General features: G+C 38.5%; 1 protein-coding gene across 2 annotated transcripts in view; it reads right to left on the bottom strand.

Annotated features, from left to right (window-relative positions):
• Positions 1-23225, bottom strand: part of LOC127837921 (parafibromin-like) — a 37343-nt gene extending 14118 nt beyond the window's left edge. For both annotated transcript variants that reach the window (XM_052365376.1, XM_052365377.1), the window contains exons 1-12: positions 23059-23225; positions 19690-19795; positions 18970-19102; positions 17944-18002; positions 17142-17227; positions 15774-15862; positions 14296-14429; positions 13782-13880; positions 12531-12597; positions 12044-12223; positions 9554-9641; positions 1420-1557 (exon numbers count right to left, since the gene is read on the bottom strand). In XM_052365376.1, coding sequence (XP_052221336.1) covers positions 1420-1557; positions 9554-9641; positions 12044-12223; positions 12531-12597; positions 13782-13880; positions 14296-14429; positions 15774-15862; positions 17142-17227; positions 17944-18002; positions 18970-19102; positions 19690-19795; positions 23059-23189 — 1310 coding nt within the window. In that variant the 5' untranslated portion in view covers positions 23190-23225. The remainder of the gene's footprint in view (positions 1-1419; positions 1558-9553; positions 9642-12043; positions 12224-12530; positions 12598-13781; positions 13881-14295; positions 14430-15773; positions 15863-17141; positions 17228-17943; positions 18003-18969; positions 19103-19689; positions 19796-23058) is intronic.
• Between the last annotated feature and the right edge of the window lie 118 nt (positions 23226-23343).

Raw genomic sequence — 23343 nt, 5'->3', positions numbered from 1 at the left:
AATTCTTCTTTTCTTGCAATCAGAAAACTTTTTCTTTGCTTTGCTCATTGCTTAATTTGAAAAAGATGTACAGGTTATTTGTTGGTTTTGTAAGGTTATCAATTTTAATTCATAAGTTATCAGAGAAAATAATGTTTTCAAGAGAGACAGATATTTTCTAGCATAAGAAGTCGCTAAAAAATATTTTAATGTTACCATTAGTAACCAATAGCCAAAATAGCCCAAAGCTAAAATCTCTGATTGGCTGCTAAAATCTGTTATCAGCGACATAAATTGATGAAGATATTTTAAAATAAAGCAAATTTTCACATTTTCTAATATAATTTTTTCTTTGAAAGCATGCATTTTTGATACTTATTCAACTGTCTTGATGCAAAGTATTAATCTTCTGATAACATATATGAGCCTATTTCTGTACCAGTCATCTCTCCTGATAAACAAATATGAGTCTATTTCTGTACCAGTCTTCAAACATATATGAGCATATTTCTGTACCCGTCTTTAAACATATATCAGTGTATTTCTGTACTAGTCTTCTTAAATATATGAGCCTATATCTGTACCAGTCATCAAACAAATATGGGCCTAATTCCGTACCAGTCTTCAAACATATATGAGCCTATTTCTGAACCAGTCTTCAAACAAATATGAGCCTATTTCTGTACCAGTCTTCAAACAAATATGAGCCTATTTCTGTACAAGTCTTCAAACATATATGAGCATATTTCTGTACCAGTCTTCAAACATATATGAGCCTATTTCTGAACCAGTCTTCAAACAAATATGAGCCTATTTCTGTACCAGTCTTCAAACAAATATGAGCCTATTTCTGTACCAGTCTTCAAACATATATGAGCATTTTTCTGTACCAGTCTTCAAACATATATGAGCCTATTACTGTACTAGACTTCTAACATATATGAGCCTATATCTGTACCAGTCGTCAAACAAATGTGGGCCTATTTCTGTACCAGTCTTCAAACAAATATGAGTCTATTTCTGTACCAGTCTTCAAACAAATATAAGCCTATTTCTGTACCAGTCTTCATACATATATGAGCATATTTCTGTACCAGTCTTCAAACATATATGAGCCTATTTCTGTACCAGTCTTCAAACATATATGAGCCTATTTCTGTACCAGCCTTCATACATATATGAGCCTATTTCTGTACCAGTCTTCAAACATATATGAGCGTATTTCTGTACCAGTCTTCAAACAAATATGAGCCTATTTCTGTACCAGTCTTCTAACATATATGAGCCTATTTCAATACCAGCCATCATACAAATATGAGTGTATTTCTGTACCAGTCTTCAAACATATATGAGCCTATTTCAATACCAGCCTTCATACATATATGAGCCTATTTCTGTACTAGTAAATGGAACATATAATATATGAGCCTATTTCTGTACCAGTCTTCAGGTGTAAGCTTCAGAGCATTGTCGATGATTCTGTATGGTACGGTGTTGCCTCCCTGCTTACGACGCTGTATCAGAACCTCATTGTCCCGCTTCGCTCCCTGGCTTTTCTTTTGCTCAGTACTCATAAACCTGGAAAAATATGCATAAAACATTTTTGTAAGGTTGAAATACTTATGGGAAAGGCTCTGGGAAAACCAGGCTTATCCGGGATGACACTTCCCACTTTTATGAAATCTTACGTTTAAAAGTCTCTTGTAAACAGAAAACCAGTCTAAGTGCAAAGCGTCTTCGCTGATCAGCCTATTCGGACCTCACAGGCTAATTAAGTACAATACTTTACGCACACTTATTAGGCCTGGTTTTTCAAGAGCACAGGTCATATATCATATGTATAATCAGAGTATATGTGAACCTTGCAAGTAGGGTTTTATTATTCTATTAAACACTAAACATGGATATATAGAGATGAAGGTTGTGATCATCTCTCTTAAACTCAGCCGAAATGAGATCTGTTGAGATATTTTGATAAAGGCTTAATGCATATCAATGTAACTTGGTCGTAAATATCTGGAAGCTTTCCTTGTGGTCAATTATATCTCTGAATTACTTAAGGAAAAAAGTGCACTTAACTTGAAAGACTTATAGTTCAGCCAAACACTTATATACATACTGGTACACTCAATAAATTTAGTGAACCTCAAAAAGGATTTTGTTTTTAAAACAAAACCAAATGGATATTGTTTTAATGTATGTATCCAATAAGATCTCAGCATGCAATATTAGGTGTAATTATGAGCTTTACATGCGCTAAATGACATAAAAGTATGGTGAAAATTAAATGGAAACAATTTTTTCTTTGCCTGAAATAGTAAACTCAATAAGTTCATAGCATTTTAGTAATTGGCATGTTATAAATCAACTTTTGCCAAGTGTCAAGTAGTCAATTACGTGATTTTAGATCATATGTTTAGCAAACTTCAACCACTAATAGGGCACTAACACACCCCTAAAACAAATCCTATGGTAAAACAGTATGGCATACCTAAGATCCTGGAGCACTAATAGTGCAGTCAAACACCCCTAAAACAAAATCATATGGTACAACGGTATGGCATACCTAAGATCCTGGAGCACTAATAGTGCAGTCAAACACCCCTATAATAAATTCTATGGTACAACGGTATGGCATACCTTAGATCCTGAAGGACTAATAGTGCAGTCAAACACCCCTAAAACAAATCCTATGGTACAACGGTATGGCATACCGAAAATCCTGGAGCACTACTAGTGCAGTCAAACACCCCTAAAACAAATCCTATGGTACAACGGTATGGCATACCTAAGATCCTGGAGCACTAATAGTGCAGTCACACACCCCTATAATAAATCCTATGGTACAACGGTATGGCATACCTAAGATCGAGCACTAATAGTGCAGTCAAACACCCCTATAATAAATCCTATGGTACAACAGTATGGCATACCTAAGATCCTGGAGCACTAATAGTGCAGTCAAACACCCCTATAATAAATCCTATGGTACAAAGGTATGGCATACCCAAGATCCTGGAGCACTAATAGTGCAGTCAAACACCCCTCTAATAAATCCTATGGTACAACGGTATGGCATACCTAAGATCCCGGAGGACTTATAGTGCAGTCAAACACCCCTAAAACAAATTTTTTAAATAAAATTCATTTTAATTATTAAATACTTACCTGTTATCGTATGCTTATACTTTCCAAGGGGAAATAACGCATCCAGAATTTTAACTGGGAATCCGCCACCTCAATACCGTAATACAGGCCAGGTTAAACATAGTGCAATGCAACCTAGCCAAAAATTGGTAACCAACCCTCAATATTCTTTCAATATATATACCGGTACAAAAATATTAATCGAATAGCGGGGTGGGAGGTGAGACTTACCGATAGCAGGTAAGTATTTAATAATTAAAATGAATTTTATTTAAAAAATTTGTTTTAATGTCATAAATACTGACCTGTTATTGTATGCTGATTTTGCAGCTGCGGTGGGAAGGTTTGTATATATTTTCCCAACACAGTAGAACCCATAAACAGGGTTATCAGCTAATGATATCAAGTAATCTTCGTTAAAACGGTATTAATTATGACTTTTCGGACAGAGTAATATGTCTATGTCGTAAAGAAGACACTACCGTTAGTGAAACCACAACAAGCCCAAACGTATACAAATTGTATTGTTGGCACTTCAGAAAATGAAGATAAAAAGATTACAAGGTGGTCGGATTCCTCCAGTAAACAGCTTAGAGCACGTCAAAAAGTGGGGTGTGATTAATATATGCCCACAAAACAGACAGAGCTCTTAATTCATGCGGTCAGATCCTAAAAAGGAATGAATCCTTAGATAGGATAAGATTAACTTTCCTTAGTCGAGGTCTAACCCCGAGAAATAGAAGCCGCAGACACATCTCCCCCCCCTTTTTTTGGGGAAAAGAAGAGTGTCTTTGAGAACCTCGAATGGACTTCTGACTAACACTGCTGAGATAGAACTTCAAAGCCCTGATTGCCCAAAGAAGTTTATCCTCATCTTCATGACTACCAGTTTAAGAAAACTTGGAAACTTGAAGGTAGAAGCCATATAGAGGACTTGATATTAAGCAAGGAATCCTGGCTGACACAACAAAGTGAAAACGACAATAGATCCAACTGGTATTGGTCGTATTCAACAGAAAAAGCATGAATTTCAATTCTCCGTATGGTAAAAGCCATAATAAGAAGGAAAACCGTCTTAAAATTATATTGGAACTGTTAATAAGCCTGATGAAAAAGGTTCATAGGGAGCTCATTAAGCATCCCAATATGTTACACAAGTCAAAACCGCTTAAAAAGGTAAAGGAACGAAAAACATAGTGTTGACGTTCCATAGTTTGGATCAGTTCCAAAATAGGTAAGACAGCACAGAGTTGCGATGACTTACACAAAACAAGGTATACTAAAGCATAATCTCTATCCTTTGATGAAGAAAAGAACAAATTTCTTATCATCAAGAAAAAGATGAGAAAAACCTCTATGTATCTAGCAGAGTGATTAAGGTAATAACTATGCTCTCAATTACCCAGTAAAAAATGAATTTCCATAGAACCTTTATACAGTTCTGATGGAATTATCCTTGCACGAGTAACAAGGATTGAAACTCTAACAGAAAAACGTTCTTCTGTAGAGATAACTAAAAGTTATTAATGGCCAGACATGAAGTGGCACATGTTTGGATCAGTAAAAATATGTCTCAGTGAGATATGATATTTGACCTGAAAATAATTGTACAGGAGACTTAAAAGGTCGTAGAACCATAATCCCATGGTTCATTAAGTATATTTCATGAAATTATGGCAAAAACTCACCAAGAAGGCAAGATATTCCAGTTTATGTCAATGGACGAATGTATAACAATCGCACACCCTGCTGGATCGATTTCTGTGAACTGCATTGTTGACGTTGTTCAGCATACCGGTACACACTGCGATATACGATCGCATAACGCTAATAACTAGCGTTTGATGATAAACAACATTCTTTGATATACTATGTACACCATGCAACTCGTCTGCAACTTCACTGCCGCGCATGCGCAATTACATTATTGAACCCAACGGAAAAATAATTCGAAAGAAAGAACTGCAGGACAAAACGTCCAACAGGGCGTTGAGACGAACTGGTATGAGAAAGACTATAAAGAAAATTTGTTGTCCTTGCAAAGAACGAATAAGTTCCTGATTTCCAGTTACAAGGAGTGACAATATGATCACCTCCGTGTCTGTAAGTAAACCACGACCGATGTGTGATAGTTGAAACCATCACAAAGGAATCGTGAAAATGTGTTGTAAATGAAAAACAGCTAAAAAGAATTTTCGCTTTTCAAGATGTAGATGTGCAGGTGATATTCGTTAGGATACCACATAATTGAGACAATCGAGATACGTTGTTCTATGTGATCGTCCATAACCTTATCTGCTCACATCTGTATAAGATGTAAGGAAGGTTGTGGTAGAATAAACTATATTCTTGCCAAGATAATCTTCTAGACTAGACACCACTGAATAGTGGTAAATAATGACAAAAAGATGGAAATCTGTGTCATTTAATAATCCCGAGATTAATACAATTATCTTAAAAATAAAGCTGAAACGGACGTAAGAATAGACGTCTCAGCAGAAGGACCGGTGACCGGACCGGTAAATACCGACCGGTGACCGGAACCATTTGTCAAGGATGGGTGGGCAAAGAAACCACGGCAAGCCGAACTTTCCCACTCCAAACACACTTGAAAATTGGTAGAATAGGACAGTGTTTAACACTTATAAGTTTATGACCTATCTACAGAATATAGCCTCTTCTTGAACCAATAACAGGCGCCTTTAAAATCATGGATAATACAGGTCGCGAAGTCATCGATTTGCGAAGTACGGAAATATGATTGATAGTGGTACCTCCGGAATCGGAGGTGTGATGGCAGAAAAAGGTGAAAACCCTAGGGGTAACCTTAAGCCGGTCCACGCTTGCCGGTAGAATGCATGGAAGTCTTAAATTCTGACTTGATTAATCCATTTACTTCAAAACTTCTAACCAGGACGAATTCCGAAAGGAATACGACCAGTTGTAGGAAGACGGCCTGTTATGGCCAGAAGTGTAATAGAAGAATAACTTTAAGATGAGGTCCCTCCAGATCCTAGGATCTAAGATCTGAGTTCAATTGGTCCTAAGCCATCTACAAGACTGTAGCCGCTTTGCGGTCAATCTGATAGGAAACCCTATGTATCAGAACTCTTGTTGATTCCAGTAGCTTGAAAATATGCACTGCCGTAGGAGCAATAGAAAAGCAGAAGTCGATACAAATGTCGTCTTGCTAATCCTGCTAGCGTCATTAATGTGTCCCAACTGTTCCGTGACACTGACTGCAAAGTCTGTAGCCGACAGGTAAAGGCGTTTAAAACTATTCATCCTTCGGGTCTCAAACATAAATTAATAGAGGTCAAATAGTAATGTTCGACCTCAATGCAAGTCTCCGAGCCCACTTCAGCCGATCTATCTGCAAGACCAGTAGTCTGCATGTAGCTGGTTGAGATAGAAGTACAAATAACAGATATAGCATGATTTGGTAACCGTCGCCAGTAGAACATCAGTATTGAAAAACACAAAAAGTCATGTAGATTGTTGAATCCATAAAATATAGTATTCAATACAATCATAGCCAGGGGTATACAACTATGTAATGTAGACAATACCCGTGATACTAAAAATTGACCGATGAAAACACAGTGGAATACCGGTAATTGGTAAGTGGTGACCGAACCGGACCGGTCAATGACCGGTAACTGTAGCCCGGTGAACGGACCAGTCATAATATGACCGGTGACGTTACCAGTTAAAGACCGAAAAATGGTGGAATCCATATGGTCTGTTATCAATGTCAAGCACTGCTCGGAAAAGAAGATCATGCCAAAAAATCCAATCCGATGGCGATGAGACATCACTTATTCTGACCGGTGATCAGTGATCGGTGATATGACCGATGAATGGTGACCGATGTCCGGTGATCGGGACCGGTATAATATAACTGCGTCAGAATAGAAATATCTGGTGCAGAAGAATGACCATCCAAGAAGTCATCTGATAATGTTAACCGGAAAAACAACGGTAGATTATCAGTATTAATAGGCATAAGTGTCCTTGTAGTCGTAGTGGAGAAAAGAACAGCTTATCCCGAAGCCTGAATGTTAAACGAACTAGTGTTCGTATACAACTACAGCTCGGTGACTGCAACATGTGTGGATGCCATAAGAAGAACCATCACACGTGGAATGGAGACATGATATTCCTAAAGGAATAAAATGGAGAACGTCGATATGACCAGTAGGTTCATTAACGCCTACGTGAGAAGTGGCGACATCCATATAACTTCGATGCCGAAATATTGTCTTCTACAATATTGTCTCCGTGAGCATTGACATGATCGCTTACGAGCGTATCAACGCCGAGAACTGCTCAATGAAGGAGAGGTATGTTCGATAACTATCCAGTGGTGCTCAATGCAGTCCGCTGATGTCTACGTGAAGGTTGACGACGTCCTCGTTTCCTGCGATGTCGAGATCTGGATCGGCCGAGATGTGGATCGACTGCGATGAGACCGAGATCTTCTAGAATAACGTCTCCGTGAGTGATGACGTGATCGCTTACGAGAGCCGCGACGATGAGAACTGCTCGACGAAGAAGAGCTTGTCCGATGTCCAATCCTTGATGAAGACGATGTATTCAACGAAGAATAGGAGAATAATTCAATGAAGAAGACCGAATTCTTCTTCTTGACCGGTGACTGGTGTTATCGGTGGCAGGCCTAACTGATGACTGTTGACCGGTGACCGGAGCGGTGATCAATGACCGGACCGGTGACCGGACCGGACCGTTGACATGACCGGACCAGTGACATGACCTAACCGGTGACATGACCGGTGACCAGACCGGACCGGTGACATGACGGTGACCGGACCGGACCGGTGATCAATGACCGGACCGGTGACATGACCGGTGACCGGACCGGTGACATGACCGGTGACCGGACCGGTGACATGACCGGTGACCGGACCGGACTGGTGACCGGACCGGACCGGTGATCAATGACCGGACCGGTGACATGACCGGTGACCGGACCGGTGATCAATGACCGGACCGGTGACAGGACCGGACCGGTGACATGACCGGTGACCTGACCGGTGACCGGTGATCAATGACCGGACCGCACCGGTGACATGACCGGTGACCGGACTGGCCGGTCAGACGTCGATCAATGGTCCGTGATCAACGTCCCCGGTGACGTACCGGTCATATCATGACCAGTGTTGTCACCGGATAATGACCGTATGGCGGATGCCAAATGGTCCGGCATTGGTCGATGTCCTTGACCAATGCCATCAGGCAAAGACCGGCTGACGGGTGTCGCCATATGGTCTGATGTTGACCGACTGTCTAAGAGACTAAGCATAGTACGGTCGCGATCGTGCCCGATACCCGGTGACTGATACTGCAACTATCATCCATGATCTGCGAAGTCACCGGGTATTTATCCACTCTGCTACCATCATGTAGTCGAATATATGAAAAACAAGAGCAAAGCATACTCAACCATAAACTGGTCACAGACCAGATTATCATACGGCACATAAAATCATTATTTGACCATAATGAAAATTATAATAATACTGCCGTAGATCATAAATTAAACAAAAGTTTAATTCAAAACAGATGAAAAATAAAATGACGATCAATTAGATTGTCATACGGAACTTTAAAATCATTATTGCACACAATGGCAAATGATAAACAATCTGTCAATAGAAGAACACGCTTTGCACGATCTCGCAACACATTAGAAGAACATGCTTTGCACGTTCTAGCAATGTATTAGAAGAGCACGTTTTGCATGTGCTCGTTCGCGCCTGAAAACACCCAGCATGGTAGAAATAAACCATTGTTCGATAAAAACAAGCATGGCTTACCTTTTACAAATGAAACAAAATCCATTAAATCCACACAAATTAATCCGAATGAGAAATAAAAAGATAAATAACACAATTTATCTATTCAAAACCCCAATCAACCAAGTGAAAAACAATATTTTAATTCAGAGCCGTAAAAGACACGTATACACCTGGTTGATCCGGAAAGAATATTGAGGGTTGGTTACCGATTTTTGGCTAGGTTGCATTGCACTATGTTTAACCTGGCCTGTATTACGGTATTGAGGTGGCGGATTCCCAGTTAAAATTCCGGATGAGTTATTTCCCCTTGGAAAGTATAAGCATACGATAACAGGTCAGTATTTATGACATTAAAACAAATCCTATGGTACAACGGTATGGCATACCTAAGATCCTGGAGGACTAATAGTGCAGTCAAACACCCCTATAATAAATCCTATGGCATAACGGTATGGCATACCTAAGATCCAGGAGGACTAATAGTGCAGTCAAACACCCCTATAATAAATCCTATGGTACAACAATATGGCATACCTAAGATTCTGGAGCACTAATAGTGCAGTCAAACACCCCTATTATAAATCCTATGGTACAACGGTATGGCATACCTAAGATCCTGGAGCACATCTTTAGCATTGAACATGGTGATGAGAGAGGTGGTGGCAGCAGGGATGATGATGATAGGGGTCCGAGATCCTGTACCATATAGACAAAAACATAGTTATAGACAAATTGAACTAGTCCTCTAAATGCATTTCAGCCTCGCTCTGGGAAAACAGGGCTCGGTGCACGCTCTGGGAAAACAGGGTTTAGTAAATGCTCTGGGAAAACAGGGCTTAGTGCACGCTCTGGGAAAACAGGGCTTTGTGCACGCTCTGGGAAAACAGGGCTTAGTGCATGCTCTGGGAAAACAGGGCTTAGTGCACGCTCTGGGAAAACACGGCTCGGTGCAGGCTCTGGGAAAACAGGGCTTAGTGCACGCTCTATGAAAACAGGGCTTAGTGCATGCTCTGGGAAAACAGGGCTTGGTGCATGCTCTGGGAAAACAGGGCTTAGGGCATGCTCTTGGAAAACAGGGCTTAGTGCACGCTCTGGGAAAACAGGGCTCATTGCATGCTCTGGGAAAACAGGGCTTGGTGCACGCTCTGGGAAAACAGGGCTTAATGCACGCACTGGGAAAACAGGGCTCGGTGCACGCTCTGGGAAATCAGGGCTTAGTGCACGCTCTGGGAAAACAGGACTCGGTGCATGCTCTGGGAAAACAGGGCTTGGTGCATGCTCTGGGAAAACAGGGCTTAGTGCACGGTCTGGGAAAACAGGGCTTGGTGCATGCTCTGGGAAAACAGGGCTTAGTGCACACTCTGGGAAAAACAGGGCTTGGTGCATGCTCTAGGAAAACAGGGCTTAGTGCACGCTCTGGGAAAAACAGGGCTTAGTGCACACTCTGGGAAAACAGGGCTTAGTGCACGCTCTGGGAAAACAGGGCTCGTTGCATGCTCTGGGAAAACAGGGCTTGGTGCACGCTCTGGGAAAACAGGGCTTAGTGCACGCACTGGGAAAACAGGGCTCAGTGCAAGCTGTGGGAAAACAGGGCTCGGTGCACGCTCTGGGAAAAAAGGGCTTGGTGCATGCTCTGGGAAAACAGGGCTTAGTGCACGCTCTGGGAAAAACAGGGCTAAGTGCACGCTCTCGGAAAACAGGGCTTATTGCACGCTCTGGGAAAACAGGGCTTAGTGCACGCTCTGGGAAAACAGGGCTTAGTGCACACTCTGGGAAAACAGGGCTTAGTGCACGCTCTGGAAAAACAGGGCTTTGTGCACGCTCTGGAAAAACAGGGCTTTGTGCACGCTCTGGTAAAACAGGGCTCGGTGCATGCTCTAGGAAAAAAGGGCTTAAAGCATGCTCTGGGAAAACAGGGCTCAGTGCACACTCTGGGAAAACAGGGCTTAGTGCACGCTCTGGGAAAACAGGGCTCGGTGCACGCTCTGGGAAAACAGGGCTCAGTGTATGCTCTGAGAAAAGAGGGCTTAGTGCACGCACTGGGAAAACAGGGCTTAGTGCAGGCTCTGGGAAAACAGGGCTTAATGCATGCTCTGGGAAAACAGGGCTATGTGCACGCTCTGGGAAAACAGGGCTTAGTGCAGGCTCTGGGAAAACAGGGCTATGTGCACGCTCTGGGAAAACAGGGCTTAGTGCACGCTCTGGGAAAACAGGGCTCGGTGCACGCTCTGGGAAAACAGGGCTTAGTGCATGCTCTAGGAAAACAGGGCTTTAAGCACGCTCTGTGAAAACAGGGCTCGGTACACGCTCTGGGAAAACAGGGCTTAATGCATGCTCTGGGAAAACAGGGCTCGGTGAACGCTTTGGGAAAACAGGGCTTAGTGCACGCTCTGGGAAAACAGAGCTCGGTGCACGCTCTTGGAAAACAGGGCTTGGTGCACGCACTGGGAAAACAGGGCTTAGTGCACGCTCTGGGAAAACAGGGCTGGGTGCACGCTCTGGTAAAACAGGGCTTAGTGCACGCACTGGGAAAACAGGGCTTGGTGCATGCTCTGGGAAAACAGGGCTTGGTGCATGCTCTGGGAAAACAGGGCTTGGTGCATGCTATGGGAAAACAGGGCTTAGTGCACGCTCTGGGAAAACAGGGCTTAGTGCACGCTCTGGGAAAACAGGGCTAAGTGCACGCTCTGGGAAAACAGGGCTTGGTGCACGCACTGGGAAAACAGGGATCAGTGCACACCCTGGGAAAACAGGGCTCAGTGCAAGCTCTGGGAAAACAGGGCTTGGTGCATTTCATATTCACTTTCAATGGTGCCTAATGTCAGTCCCAAAAATGAGTCTCAAATTTTGTTTAACCCTTTACCACTTAGATAGGTTTTTTCACGCATTTGTAGTCCCTTACAAAATTAAATTTCATTTAAGAGCTTTCTTACTAAATTCAAGTTTGTAAGGCTTCATATCCAAACCTTAGATATTGATGAGCAGCAAACAGCATAAAACCTGAACAGACTGCAAGTTTTATGCTATTTGCACATAGCCATTTTCACTTTGCTTCTAAGTGAGAACGGGTTGATTATTAAACACTGGTGAGTCCTGACCTTTTTTCTGTCCAGGTGGGGGTCGGGCCTGTGAGATCGGCCTGCTAGCAGGGGCAGCCTGGGGCTGAGAAGGGGGCTGAAGGGCCGCTGGTTTTCTAGGGGCTGTGGCTCCCTCTGTCACTGACTTCAGGGTCATGCCGTGATATGTGCCCATGGTCTCGATGTTGAACCCTTCTGTAGCTGTTAGATGGGGACATGCAGATGTTGTTTCAGTGTTTTGCAGAAATGTATTCACGATCAACAAGTATCAGGATCTTAATTCTACCAGAGTATTGCATCTTTTTGTAAAGATATAAAACTGAATCATCTTAAAGAGGAATGATGTATGCATTAATAAAACATAATCTTTAAATGTTGTGCCATACTTTCCTGATACTAGTGTCTACGTAAATGAGAAATGTCGCTTATATCTTCAAGCTTCCACATTTTGCATCGACACAAATATCAATGACATTAAAAGACTCTGAAAATAGATTTGAAGTCTTACATTCTTTTGCTCCGAAGCTTTCCTGTGCGTATCTGTTGTATGCAATGGGCTGTGGTTTGGGTTGGGGCTGAAACAATCATTAACTTTTATTACTATTAAGAACAAGTGTATTAGTTATAATCAAAAAGAATAAACAAAATAATATAATCACAGAAGTGGTGTTTTGAACATTAAAATAATGAAAAACGAAATTATTTCAATAAATAAAGATTTCATGTAGAAAATAAGTTTTGTTTAACCAAAAAATGTGGTAGACTTGAATTTGTTACTTGTAATAAAGTTGAGAGCCAATAAGATTGATATTTTGTCAATTGTTAAAATTTAACAAACAGTAGCTGTCACTTTCAATTAATTTATAAGATGCATATCAACCCCAGATACAATGTATTTTAAACAAGAGCACCGCATAACAGGTGCCACGCTCGGCTATGGGTGCAGTTTTGAATAAATGAAAGAGTGTCAGAATTTATTTATTTTTTAAGGTCACGGTGACCTTGACCTTTGACCTAGTGACCCTAAAATGGGTGTGGTGTGTAGAACTCATCAAGGTGCATCTACATATGAAGTTTCAAAGTTGTAGGTGGAAGCAATTTGATTTAAGAGCCAATGTTCAAAACCTTAACAAAATGTTAAGGTTTTAGCACAACGCGGACGGCAGACGGCGGACGATGAGCTGGCTACGACAATACCTTGGGTTTTCTCCAAAAACGCCGCACTAAAAACTAGATGATATTTTAAAAAGTATTAAATACATTTTAGTTTTTATAAATGCCCAGTTAACTAATTAAAGTTGTCCCATGGACACTTAATACAGGAAATCCTTATAAGGACATTAAGAATACAGACCAGTGATAACCAATGAAATACAAAATGCAAGCATATAAAGGGATGACACATAGCTTTTTATTGCAGTTACACACCGCCCTGCCTCTTCCTACATAAAAGTGATGGGTGGCAAGGCTTATCGAGGCACTACACATAGTTCCTTAATTGAGGAAACACACGTAAGTTATTGTCACGACCCTGCCTGACCCTCCACAAAGTGATGGTGGGCAAGGCTAATTGAGGGACTACACATAGTTCCTTGATTGAGGTTACACCCCACCCTTCCTGAGGCAATGTACCGCTGAGGGGGTGTGAGGAACACCATGGGGAGGTTACACCCCACCTTGCCTGAGGCAACATACCACTTAAGGGGTGTGAGGCACATCATGGGGAAGGTTACACCCCACCATGCATGAGGCTACATACCACTGAGGGAGTGTGAGGCACGCCATGAGAGCTCCTGGACGGGCCTTCTTCACGAGCCTTGATGGACTGCAGCAAGCTGAAGATGTTCTTGGAGAATTGCTGAGAAAACACAACATGTAATAATTTTCTTAAATTGTCCAGATTGCTTTTTGTTTAGTGTACTTGATATAACCAATAAGCAACAGACATGAACAAACCAGAACATTTTTGTTTTAATTGTCTCATTTAGTTAGTGTTATAATATTTATGAGCAACAGATGTTATTAAGCAATCATACATATATTTCACAAGTTTATATAAATCATTCACTCCATAAAGCTTTTAAGCTCTAAATTTTCAAACACAGACCCAGAGATTTATTATTTGAATAAGACTTAGGCAAAACCCAAATGTCCTTTTTACAAATAATATATTTTGTGTTATTATTTGTTTCCATTAATTAAATGCCAACTTCAATCAATACAAGGAATTGTCAGGTTTTTCACTTGAAGAGTGGTAACTAAAGAAATCATACTTTTCCGTTACTCTGCAAGATAGTGGTTCGCGTCCTCCAGAGTCGTTCTCGACTGACAATGTCACGTGTGACATCAACTTCTGCATCCACGAAGCTGCGCTGTTCCAGTGCCCCAGGCTGAATGTCATCATCACCTTAAAGGGAATTTCATGTCAATTGAGGGTGAAGTGCAAAACTGTTCCCGGCATATTTCTGTTCATTTTTAAGGGCAAAACTTCTGCCTCATCCCCCTAGCCAAAATTATTATATATATTTCCAGCCACCAAACAAAAATTCCTTTCGGAAATATGTAAGAACAAAAATGAACAATGTACACACTTCAATAAACTCTGATGCACTCAGTGGAAACCTTGTCAGTATCAATTAATTTGTCGATTTAAATAATTCTTAGTCCAAAATAAGTTCACTATCAAGATAAAATATAGGTTAGGCAATGTACATGTGCTAGGTGTGGAATGAAAGTATCAAAGCTTTATAGTAAGTAACACTGATGTTATTGGTAGGTCAATGTCAATAAGAAAAGGTGATGTGGGTGTTAAGATAGCGTTCAAAGGCAAGTACCTGTGAATTTCCATCGAACTTTGAGGAAGAAGCGTTCATCCTCCCACATGTAAATTAGATTAAACTTCATTATTTCCCAACTGATCAAGTATTTAAAATACACTATTCATTACTTGTTATAGAACTGAAGTGATTCAGCAATGAGAGGTCAAGAATATTATTCAATGAAATAAAGGTACAGCACATAAAATCATGATATCCATGGATTTTTTACAAGCATGTTGCATAACTATAAGCAACTAACTGGCACAGACCGTCATCGCATTTCATTCACTGCAATCAGCCTAGTAGACCTTTATCTACCTATAATACATGCAGTGATTTTTTTTGCTCAAATTTACAGCCGAATTTCGGCTGCTTCCCAATCGCAAAAATACACGTTTTTCCCCAAAATTCTGACCAAAATTTCCCAAAAAAAGCCCAACTTCAAAAAAAAAACAAAAAAACATTTTTTTTTTTTTTTTTTTAGAAAGAAGTCTCATATAAATTAATTATGATTTCTTAAATCTAGGTCTAAACTTTATTTTTTAAACATCTTAAAAATATATAACTTGGATTTAGTCATTTTTGTCCATAAATCATTCCCAAACTTGCCACTTTTATTGATTAAAAAAAAATTTCACCAGACTCCTTTTCTAGAAAACTCCCTGAACATGCACTTAAAAACAATATCACTTCTGTTACTTATAATCCTATTTATAATGCTTAATTTTTCCCAATTTTATGGTTTATCACGCTATTTTTCCCAATTTCACTGTTTCCCAATTCAAAAGGCACAGGCTGTAACAAATTAAGGCAAAAAAAATCACTGACATGTATTCATTCACTGACAAGTTTTCAAACTTAGATAAAATATGTCAATAATATCTGGCAAAGCATTGATCAACAGTAACTTGGCCTGGTAGTCAGTAACCTACCTTTAATCTTGGTTCGCTTGATTTTGGCACGCTTGGCTTTGATGGCAGCAATCTTCTCCAGAGGCATGGCCTCGTGAAGCGATGAAGAACTATAATGAACCAAGCATGACCATCTCAATAGGCAAAATAAATGATCAAAATGTGCACAAGCCCGAAAGCCCTGCAACTGTTTATTTTGAAGCAGCGTTGTTCAGATCATCTTTTTCATTAATGTGAATTTGTAACATTTTCAAGGTCTCAAGTAATGATGTGTGAATAAAGGCTTGCTTGGTCGAAGTGAATACTTTGATGACTTTAAAAACATGAATTATCATGGTAAATACATATCGCGTTCTGAGAATACTGGGCTAAATGCATGCCGACTGCACAGGCTAATATGGGACGACACTTTACGCACATGCATTATGCCCAGCTTTCTCAGAACAAGGCTCATATATTTACCATGAAGCTTAAAAGCTTTTTGTTGCATTTGCCGTTTGAACATCAAGATATTAATCTAATATTTCACTGAAAATATTCCTTATATGAAAATTGATCATCTTTTTATGGTGAGTGTAAACATTTCAAATAAAATATTATTGAAACACATGTATTTACAATTTCGAATACTTTTTAAAAGAGCACACCTTTTACTGAAATGAAAAGAGAAAAACATGCAAATATAATCTCCGATGATAAATACTACTTTATTTTATAAGATTGCTTTGAAATTGTTTATATTAATTCTATTTTATGTCATTTTGGTGTTAGACAACTTTTTTTGTTTCTCTAACTTTTCAAAAGAATTGCTTTGAGATATTTACTGATTTCATTGTAATATAATAACAGAACCTCACTCTGTTAAAACGTGGTTTAATGCATTTGTGTAAAGTGTTGTCCCAGATTAGCTTGTGCAGTCAAAACAGGCTAATCAGGGACAACACTTTCCACCTAGACTTGATTTTCCTTTAGAAGATACATCTATTCAACACAAAATTCAATAAAAGTGTACAGTGTAATCCCTGAATAGCCTGTGCAGATTGCATAGGCTAATCTGGGATGCCACTAAAGGCATATTCATTATGCAGAGATTAACAAGAACCAGACTCAGTTTATCTATTATTAAGACAATATATAACTCTTTCTCACATAAATACGTATTTTGACGTATTTGTAGTCCCTTAGAAAGTTAAATATAACTTAAGACCTTTCTTATTAGATTCAAGTTTTAAAGGCTTCATTTGCAACGCTTAGAATCTGATGAGCAGCAAACAGCATAAAGCCTGAACAGACTGCGAGTTACTCGAAGGCTGTTCTGGTTTTATGCTGTTTGCACATAGCCATTATCACTTTGCTTCTGAGTGAGATGGGTTTAGCAATCATGGTTACGCAAGTGCCGCAGGTAAGACAGATGATTCCTTGTATCCATCGATCTTGTGTATCCAGTTCCTCTTGGCCTGCTGAACTTGCTCCTCCTACAAACAGGCAAGATATATGTGCTTTCATATGGAACCTTTTGTCACAGGATAGTATCTAAATGATAGAGGCAGGTTACACATCATCAACTTGATACATGTAGGTTACATCTCATCATTCTGATATATAAATGGTCTGCAAAATTAGTTGATTACTGCAAACTGATCTTTTTGAGCTAAAAAGGTTTTAATTTGGCTTCATTTTTTCTTTATACATTCCTATAAAATTGAACACTATAGCTCTTTCTGGCATAACACATTTAGAATCATTTTTGAAATAAAACATCTTAACAATTTGTAGGAAAAAAATGTTTGAACATACAGTAAAACATTTCGGATCAAGTTCCAAAAAAAGACATCATTAGAATAAGTAATTAACCATACAAAAGTGGGCTTCTTAATACAGGTTTCTTTGCCTTAATCAACAGTGAATTTTGTATGGACATAAAAGGGACATTTTTATATCAGGGGGACTAAAAAATCCTGGTATTTTAATAGAAGAACTTTTTTTTTTAATCTGAGGAAATAGGAGAGAAATCAGTCCCAGTATAAGACAGGGTTCTGAGGCAGAACAATTGCGGAATAAAACAGTTTAAGCAAAGACAAATAACAACCCAATGAATTTCTGACTGACATTGTTGCATAAACTTTAATTAAACACTACATTACAATTATCATAAAAACAACATATAATAAGAAAGATACCAGCCAATTACCTCCAAACGAGGTTTCTTTTTCTCTTGTTCATTGCTTGTTTCTTCCGCTGTTCTTTTCACTAAAAAAGGCACAATAACAGTGACTGAAACACTCAATAGCAGACAGCTACCAAGAAGGGTAACCAACATAACTTCATTTTCAGTTATAACAGGTAACTATCTTCCAACAACAAAAGTGCTTCCTTGATCAACAATCCAAACTCTTCAAAAAATTTTAAAGTCCCACATTTCAGCATTCAAATAAAATGACACGCAACTTTGCTGAGAATTTTAAGTAACATCACTGCTACAACAAAGCATTCAAGAATGTAACAGAAAGTTGTCCAGCCCACAAAGTGATTTGCAAGGGTTTAGATTAACCATCAAAGTGAGATCATGAATATAAAGGCTTATCAAAAGTATAGCATTGTATTGAAAACAGTTAACTGGGCAAAGGCCTGCAGTTGGTTCATATAATGTAAGATCTATAGTAAAACATAGTACATGTTTATTGTAAGTATAAGCACTGGTGCTATAACTCAACCTTCCGAAGGTGTTTTGTGACATCTAATCACAAAACATCTAGGCAGAGACTAGATACATGGTACTGCTAAACTGATTTTTTAAGTTGACAAAAATCCTGGGATTGAAAGATTATTAATAAAGCTATTATATGGTCTTTTCATTAATTCCTTTATTGAAACAATTATGCAATAACATTTAAAACATGAAGTTCTAAAATGCCATATGCATGCTTAAAGAAGCAGCCTGATCTAATAACTATTGGAAAGTAAATAACACATATTTATTTCATGATTTACATCATAATATAATTATAATACATTTCTTTCAAATCATTCATACAACACACATAGTGAAGAGGCTGTCTATAACTTAAGAAGAAGAGCGATTTTATTCAACATTACATGGTTTACTCTACAGTTTGAAAGGCAGCAAGAGGGTATGTGCAAGACAAAAATGGCAAACGTGAATTACCTAGCAATTTCACTCTTGATTCTTCCCAAATCTATAGAAAGCCATATGTACCTTGTGTGGGTCTTTGTAGAGATATTTCCAGGGGAGCGCTCTTATCAATGCTTGCAGATGTCGTTGTCTCCCCATTAAGGAAGGCAAGCAGGTCTTTTCTGTCGGCACGACGTACTACCTGAACGTTGGTGGCCTTCAGGGGCAGAAGAAAGTTGCATATGCTTCAGTATACATTGTAGTAAAACTGATGCACCAGTATGTCATACAAAATTACAAATGCTTACAGATGAGGTATTTAAGTAATTCAGGTTTTAACATGGCAATTACATTTAGCAAAAAAAAATAGACTGAACAATTTCTCTGAATCTTGCCTTGATCTTAACACAAGTGCATTTTAACACAAATTACAAGTATAATGGCATATACATGCAAATCCATAAAAACAATGCATGTGTTCTTTTTACATCAATAAATGTATAAGAATGATGCTTAAGTTTAGTTAATTAAGTAGAATTATAAACTGTCTTAAAACAGGGCGTTTTTCTTCTTAGAGAATGGCCATTGTTTTAACAATTTGGTTAGTTTGAAACTCTTTTTTTTTTAATTAAAGAAGTTTTAAACTCATTTTTTTTACAATTTTGCACATTTTGCAACTAATTTTTTCACAATTTTGAACAGTTCGGGACTCATTTTTTCACAAAATGGGGAAAAAAAAACAGTTAAAATAAGATGCAACAGCATTTGTAAGGAATTAATCATCTCAAGTCTTTGTATACTCACGGCTGCTTCTCTGACGTACAAAGGGTGAGCAAGCTGTACATTCTTTAGGAGAAACAAGATGCAGTCCAGTGTGTAATACTCCTTGGGGACACCATCTTTTCCTGTCCTATAAAATACAATGTATATCAAAGTTATTGTGGCCTCACATTTTGAAATCAACATTTGAGAGTTGTTTTTGTTTTTATCCTTTCTTTTAGTTTATGTTAAGATCATAGTAAAGATACCAAAAGACCAATCTACCTGTGCCTCATAGACAAAGTATGAATGCAGTTTGTAGCCGAAGTAACCAGATACTTAAGTGAAGAAAAATGATGCCACCTGTACTCCTTGACTGAGGCCAAGTAAACTCACATGATGCAAAGTGGGGAGCAGAGTTTAACTGCCTGATGTGAAGGAAATATATGACTGTATACTTCTACATTACTACAATTCTATATACTGGTGCTTTAATAATCCCTTGATGCTTGAATTTAAAATCATAGTCCGCTAGGCACTTGACATTTTCAGTGTGTTTGCTCAGTAACTGCAACTAGCCACTCTTAACATCAGAGCAATAACGAATTTGAGAGGTGATTTACAATCCTATGTCAACAAGACTATTGTCAAGCAATATAAGTCCCCTACGGGCTCAACCATTGTCAGAAATTCCACCATTTTCAGATTATTTTTTTTATATTTGTTGCCATAGCAACCAGAATTTTTGACGTAGGAACAAAATGAAATGACGTGCATAATGTCCATCTATCCATGTTTCAAGTTTCATGAAAAAATATTATGAACTTTAAAAGTTATCGCAGGATCCAGAAAACCACCATTTCAGCAGTATTTCTAGTCTATTTGTTGCCATAGCAGCCAGAATTTTTGACGTAGGAACAAAATGAAATGACGTGCAAATGTCCATATTGACATCTATCCATGTTCCAAGTTTCATAAAAAATATTAAGACTTTTTAAAGTTATTGCAGGTTCCAGAAAAGTGTGACAGACAGACTGAGCGCAAACCATGAAAACCGTGAAACCGGTATGGGACTTATTCAACTTCATCCAACTAACGGCTGCCTGCAGGTGGAGCATCGTTATTTAGGAAAATTGATATTTGCCATTGAGAGCACATGCTTTGAATAAGCGACAACATTTGTAGGCAGTCAATACCTGCAGGCAGTAAAATCATGCTGATGACGCGTGCCATACTTGACATAAGTGTGAGGTTTTCTGGCAGTGTGTTTAACCTTATACACTCATCTGTCTTAACGGTGAACACTACAAAATCTTGGCCAGTTACTTAGATGATGGCAACCATGTGTAACACGGCACATGGGCATTGTTCATTTCATCATAATATTGGCAAACATAAATTCGATCTGAAAGCGTTTTAACAAATTGTTGTTAAATTCATAAAACACAACTGTACATGCTTTGTTATGTTGAATTCTCAAATGAGCACAATTAAATTTTTAATCCGAAACACACTTCCAAATTTTAATGTAAATGAGACGTTAACAAATTCTAGCTTCAAATAAACATTGTGCATGCATTTGGTGTTGACTCTTTGTCTCAATCAAAAGCACGTAAAGTTTATACATCATGTACAATGTCACGCCATTTAAAACGCACACAATGTTCAGAAAGAATACATTGTACCCATGTCTCGATCAGACATCTTTTGCATTTAATCTTCAAATAGTCATGCATGCAAAAATCAGGGCCCTCTCTTGCCGCCAGGGGTAGCCACCCTCAGCCCTCATGAGGGGGAATTTCTCATCGTTTTGGGCGAAAAGGGGAATTTTAGAAAATCTTTTCACCAACCATTCAACACCTAAAATTGCTATATTTTAATGTGATTTACATAAATATACATTTAATCAAAGGTTAGTAGCACGATACAAGCTTGCAACATAGGTATAAAAGTAAAAAAAAAATATAAATAAAAATGTGGGGGGGGGGGAATTTTTCGCTGAAAAAGGTGAAAAAAGTATACTTTTATCATAGGGGAAGCTGACGATATTTGGCGGTTAAAAGTGCCAAACGAGGGCCCTGAAAATTAATTTAACACTTTACAAAAATGGTGAGCGACTGTGTTCATGAAATTCTTTAGCACTTTTAAGGTCATTATTTACCCAATTTTTTTTTTATGCAATATACATGATTATCAGGCAACAAATAGATAGAGACAGAAAAAGTATTGAGTATGCAGTTATAATAGATAAAACAGGTTGTTACACATGTATTAGAGTGTATATGTCAAAAACAACAATCCTCCCAATAACCTTTCAAGACAACCTCAATGTATTTACGTCTGACAGCATTAATTAAACTTTTGAATTTGTTTTGAACTTAATTCCAAACCACCGGAACACTGACATGGCACTCTACCAACTGTGCTAAATGATGGTCAGCTGGTCATTAACAACCCATTAATTGTCAAAGAGCGGAAACAGTTAAATGATTCTCAAAACTGCCAATGAGCACTGACATCTATGAGAAATAAAATGTGACATACATGTATTCAGGGCTCGAAATTAACACTTGCACACTCGCAAAATGCGAGTGAAAAATACTGATTGCGAGTTAAGTTTTAAGCCACTAGTATTTTTTTGCGAGTAATGAAATAGTGGGAAAAAAACTAGTAATATAAATGCACTCGACGTCATGAACGCTAAACTGTAGGTCAATTTATAGAACGTCTGAATACCTGTATGCGGAAGCGCGCACCTTGTATGTAGACTGGTATACTTATAGTACAGATACGCGGATAGTATTGGAACAAAGAACGTGAAACAGTTGACTATTCACATTTGTTCATTGAACTTGAACAGACATGGCATCGAAGCCAAACATAACTAGTTTCTATTTGCCTGCAGACGGAAATAAAAATACGAAAGATAAAGTAAAGTTAACCGTTGATTTGTATTTTGGTGACGTCGCACTCAACACACGATATCATAGCTGATTTTTTTCAATATTTGAAAACCAATTACAAATATCCCGAACTGACACTTACCTTTTGTTTTCTGAGTGAACACGACACACTTATATTTGAAAACAATACCCTTATGGTCCAAGGAACTGATATATTTGTATGATTGCAGAAATAAAATGTGTATGTTAAGTACTTTTTATTTTGTTTTAATAGTACATAATTAATGTCCAAACTTTTGTATGTTTGCTGCAAAATTTGCGAGACTGTTTTTGATTTTGCGAGTTGGTATTAAAGCAGCTCGCAATGTTTTGCAAGTAGAAAAAAACGTTAATTTCGAGCCCTGGTATTATGCAATATTTACCATTTTATAGTACAGTGTGACCTATTTACACATTTCAGAACGAGTATCAAAGTGAAACGCGTACAAAACTTCATAAATTGAGGTCTTACCCCCAAACTAAATAGTTAGTCCTGACATCTTTCGGCCATGCAAACTCGCCGAAAATTATTTGATCATCCTTTTCGATTATCTCCTTCTTATTCGTATTGTACTGCTTCAAAATACTCAACACATCAGCCATTTTTGGAAAATACTAGCATTTAAACTAAAGAGTGTTATTAAATAAAAATATTAAAAATTGATCAATTAAGAAACATTCATCAAGTTTATATACAAACTGAAATGAAACATGTAATATATTATAAAAGAATTCTCAAAAATAGTGTAAAATATAT

This window comes from Dreissena polymorpha, chromosome 7, assembly GCF_020536995.1.
Source record: "Dreissena polymorpha isolate Duluth1 chromosome 7, UMN_Dpol_1.0, whole genome shotgun sequence".
NCBI classification, from domain to species: Eukaryota; Metazoa; Mollusca; class Bivalvia; order Myida; family Dreissenidae; genus Dreissena; species Dreissena polymorpha.
This window is presented reverse-complemented; position numbering and strand designations above follow the sequence as displayed.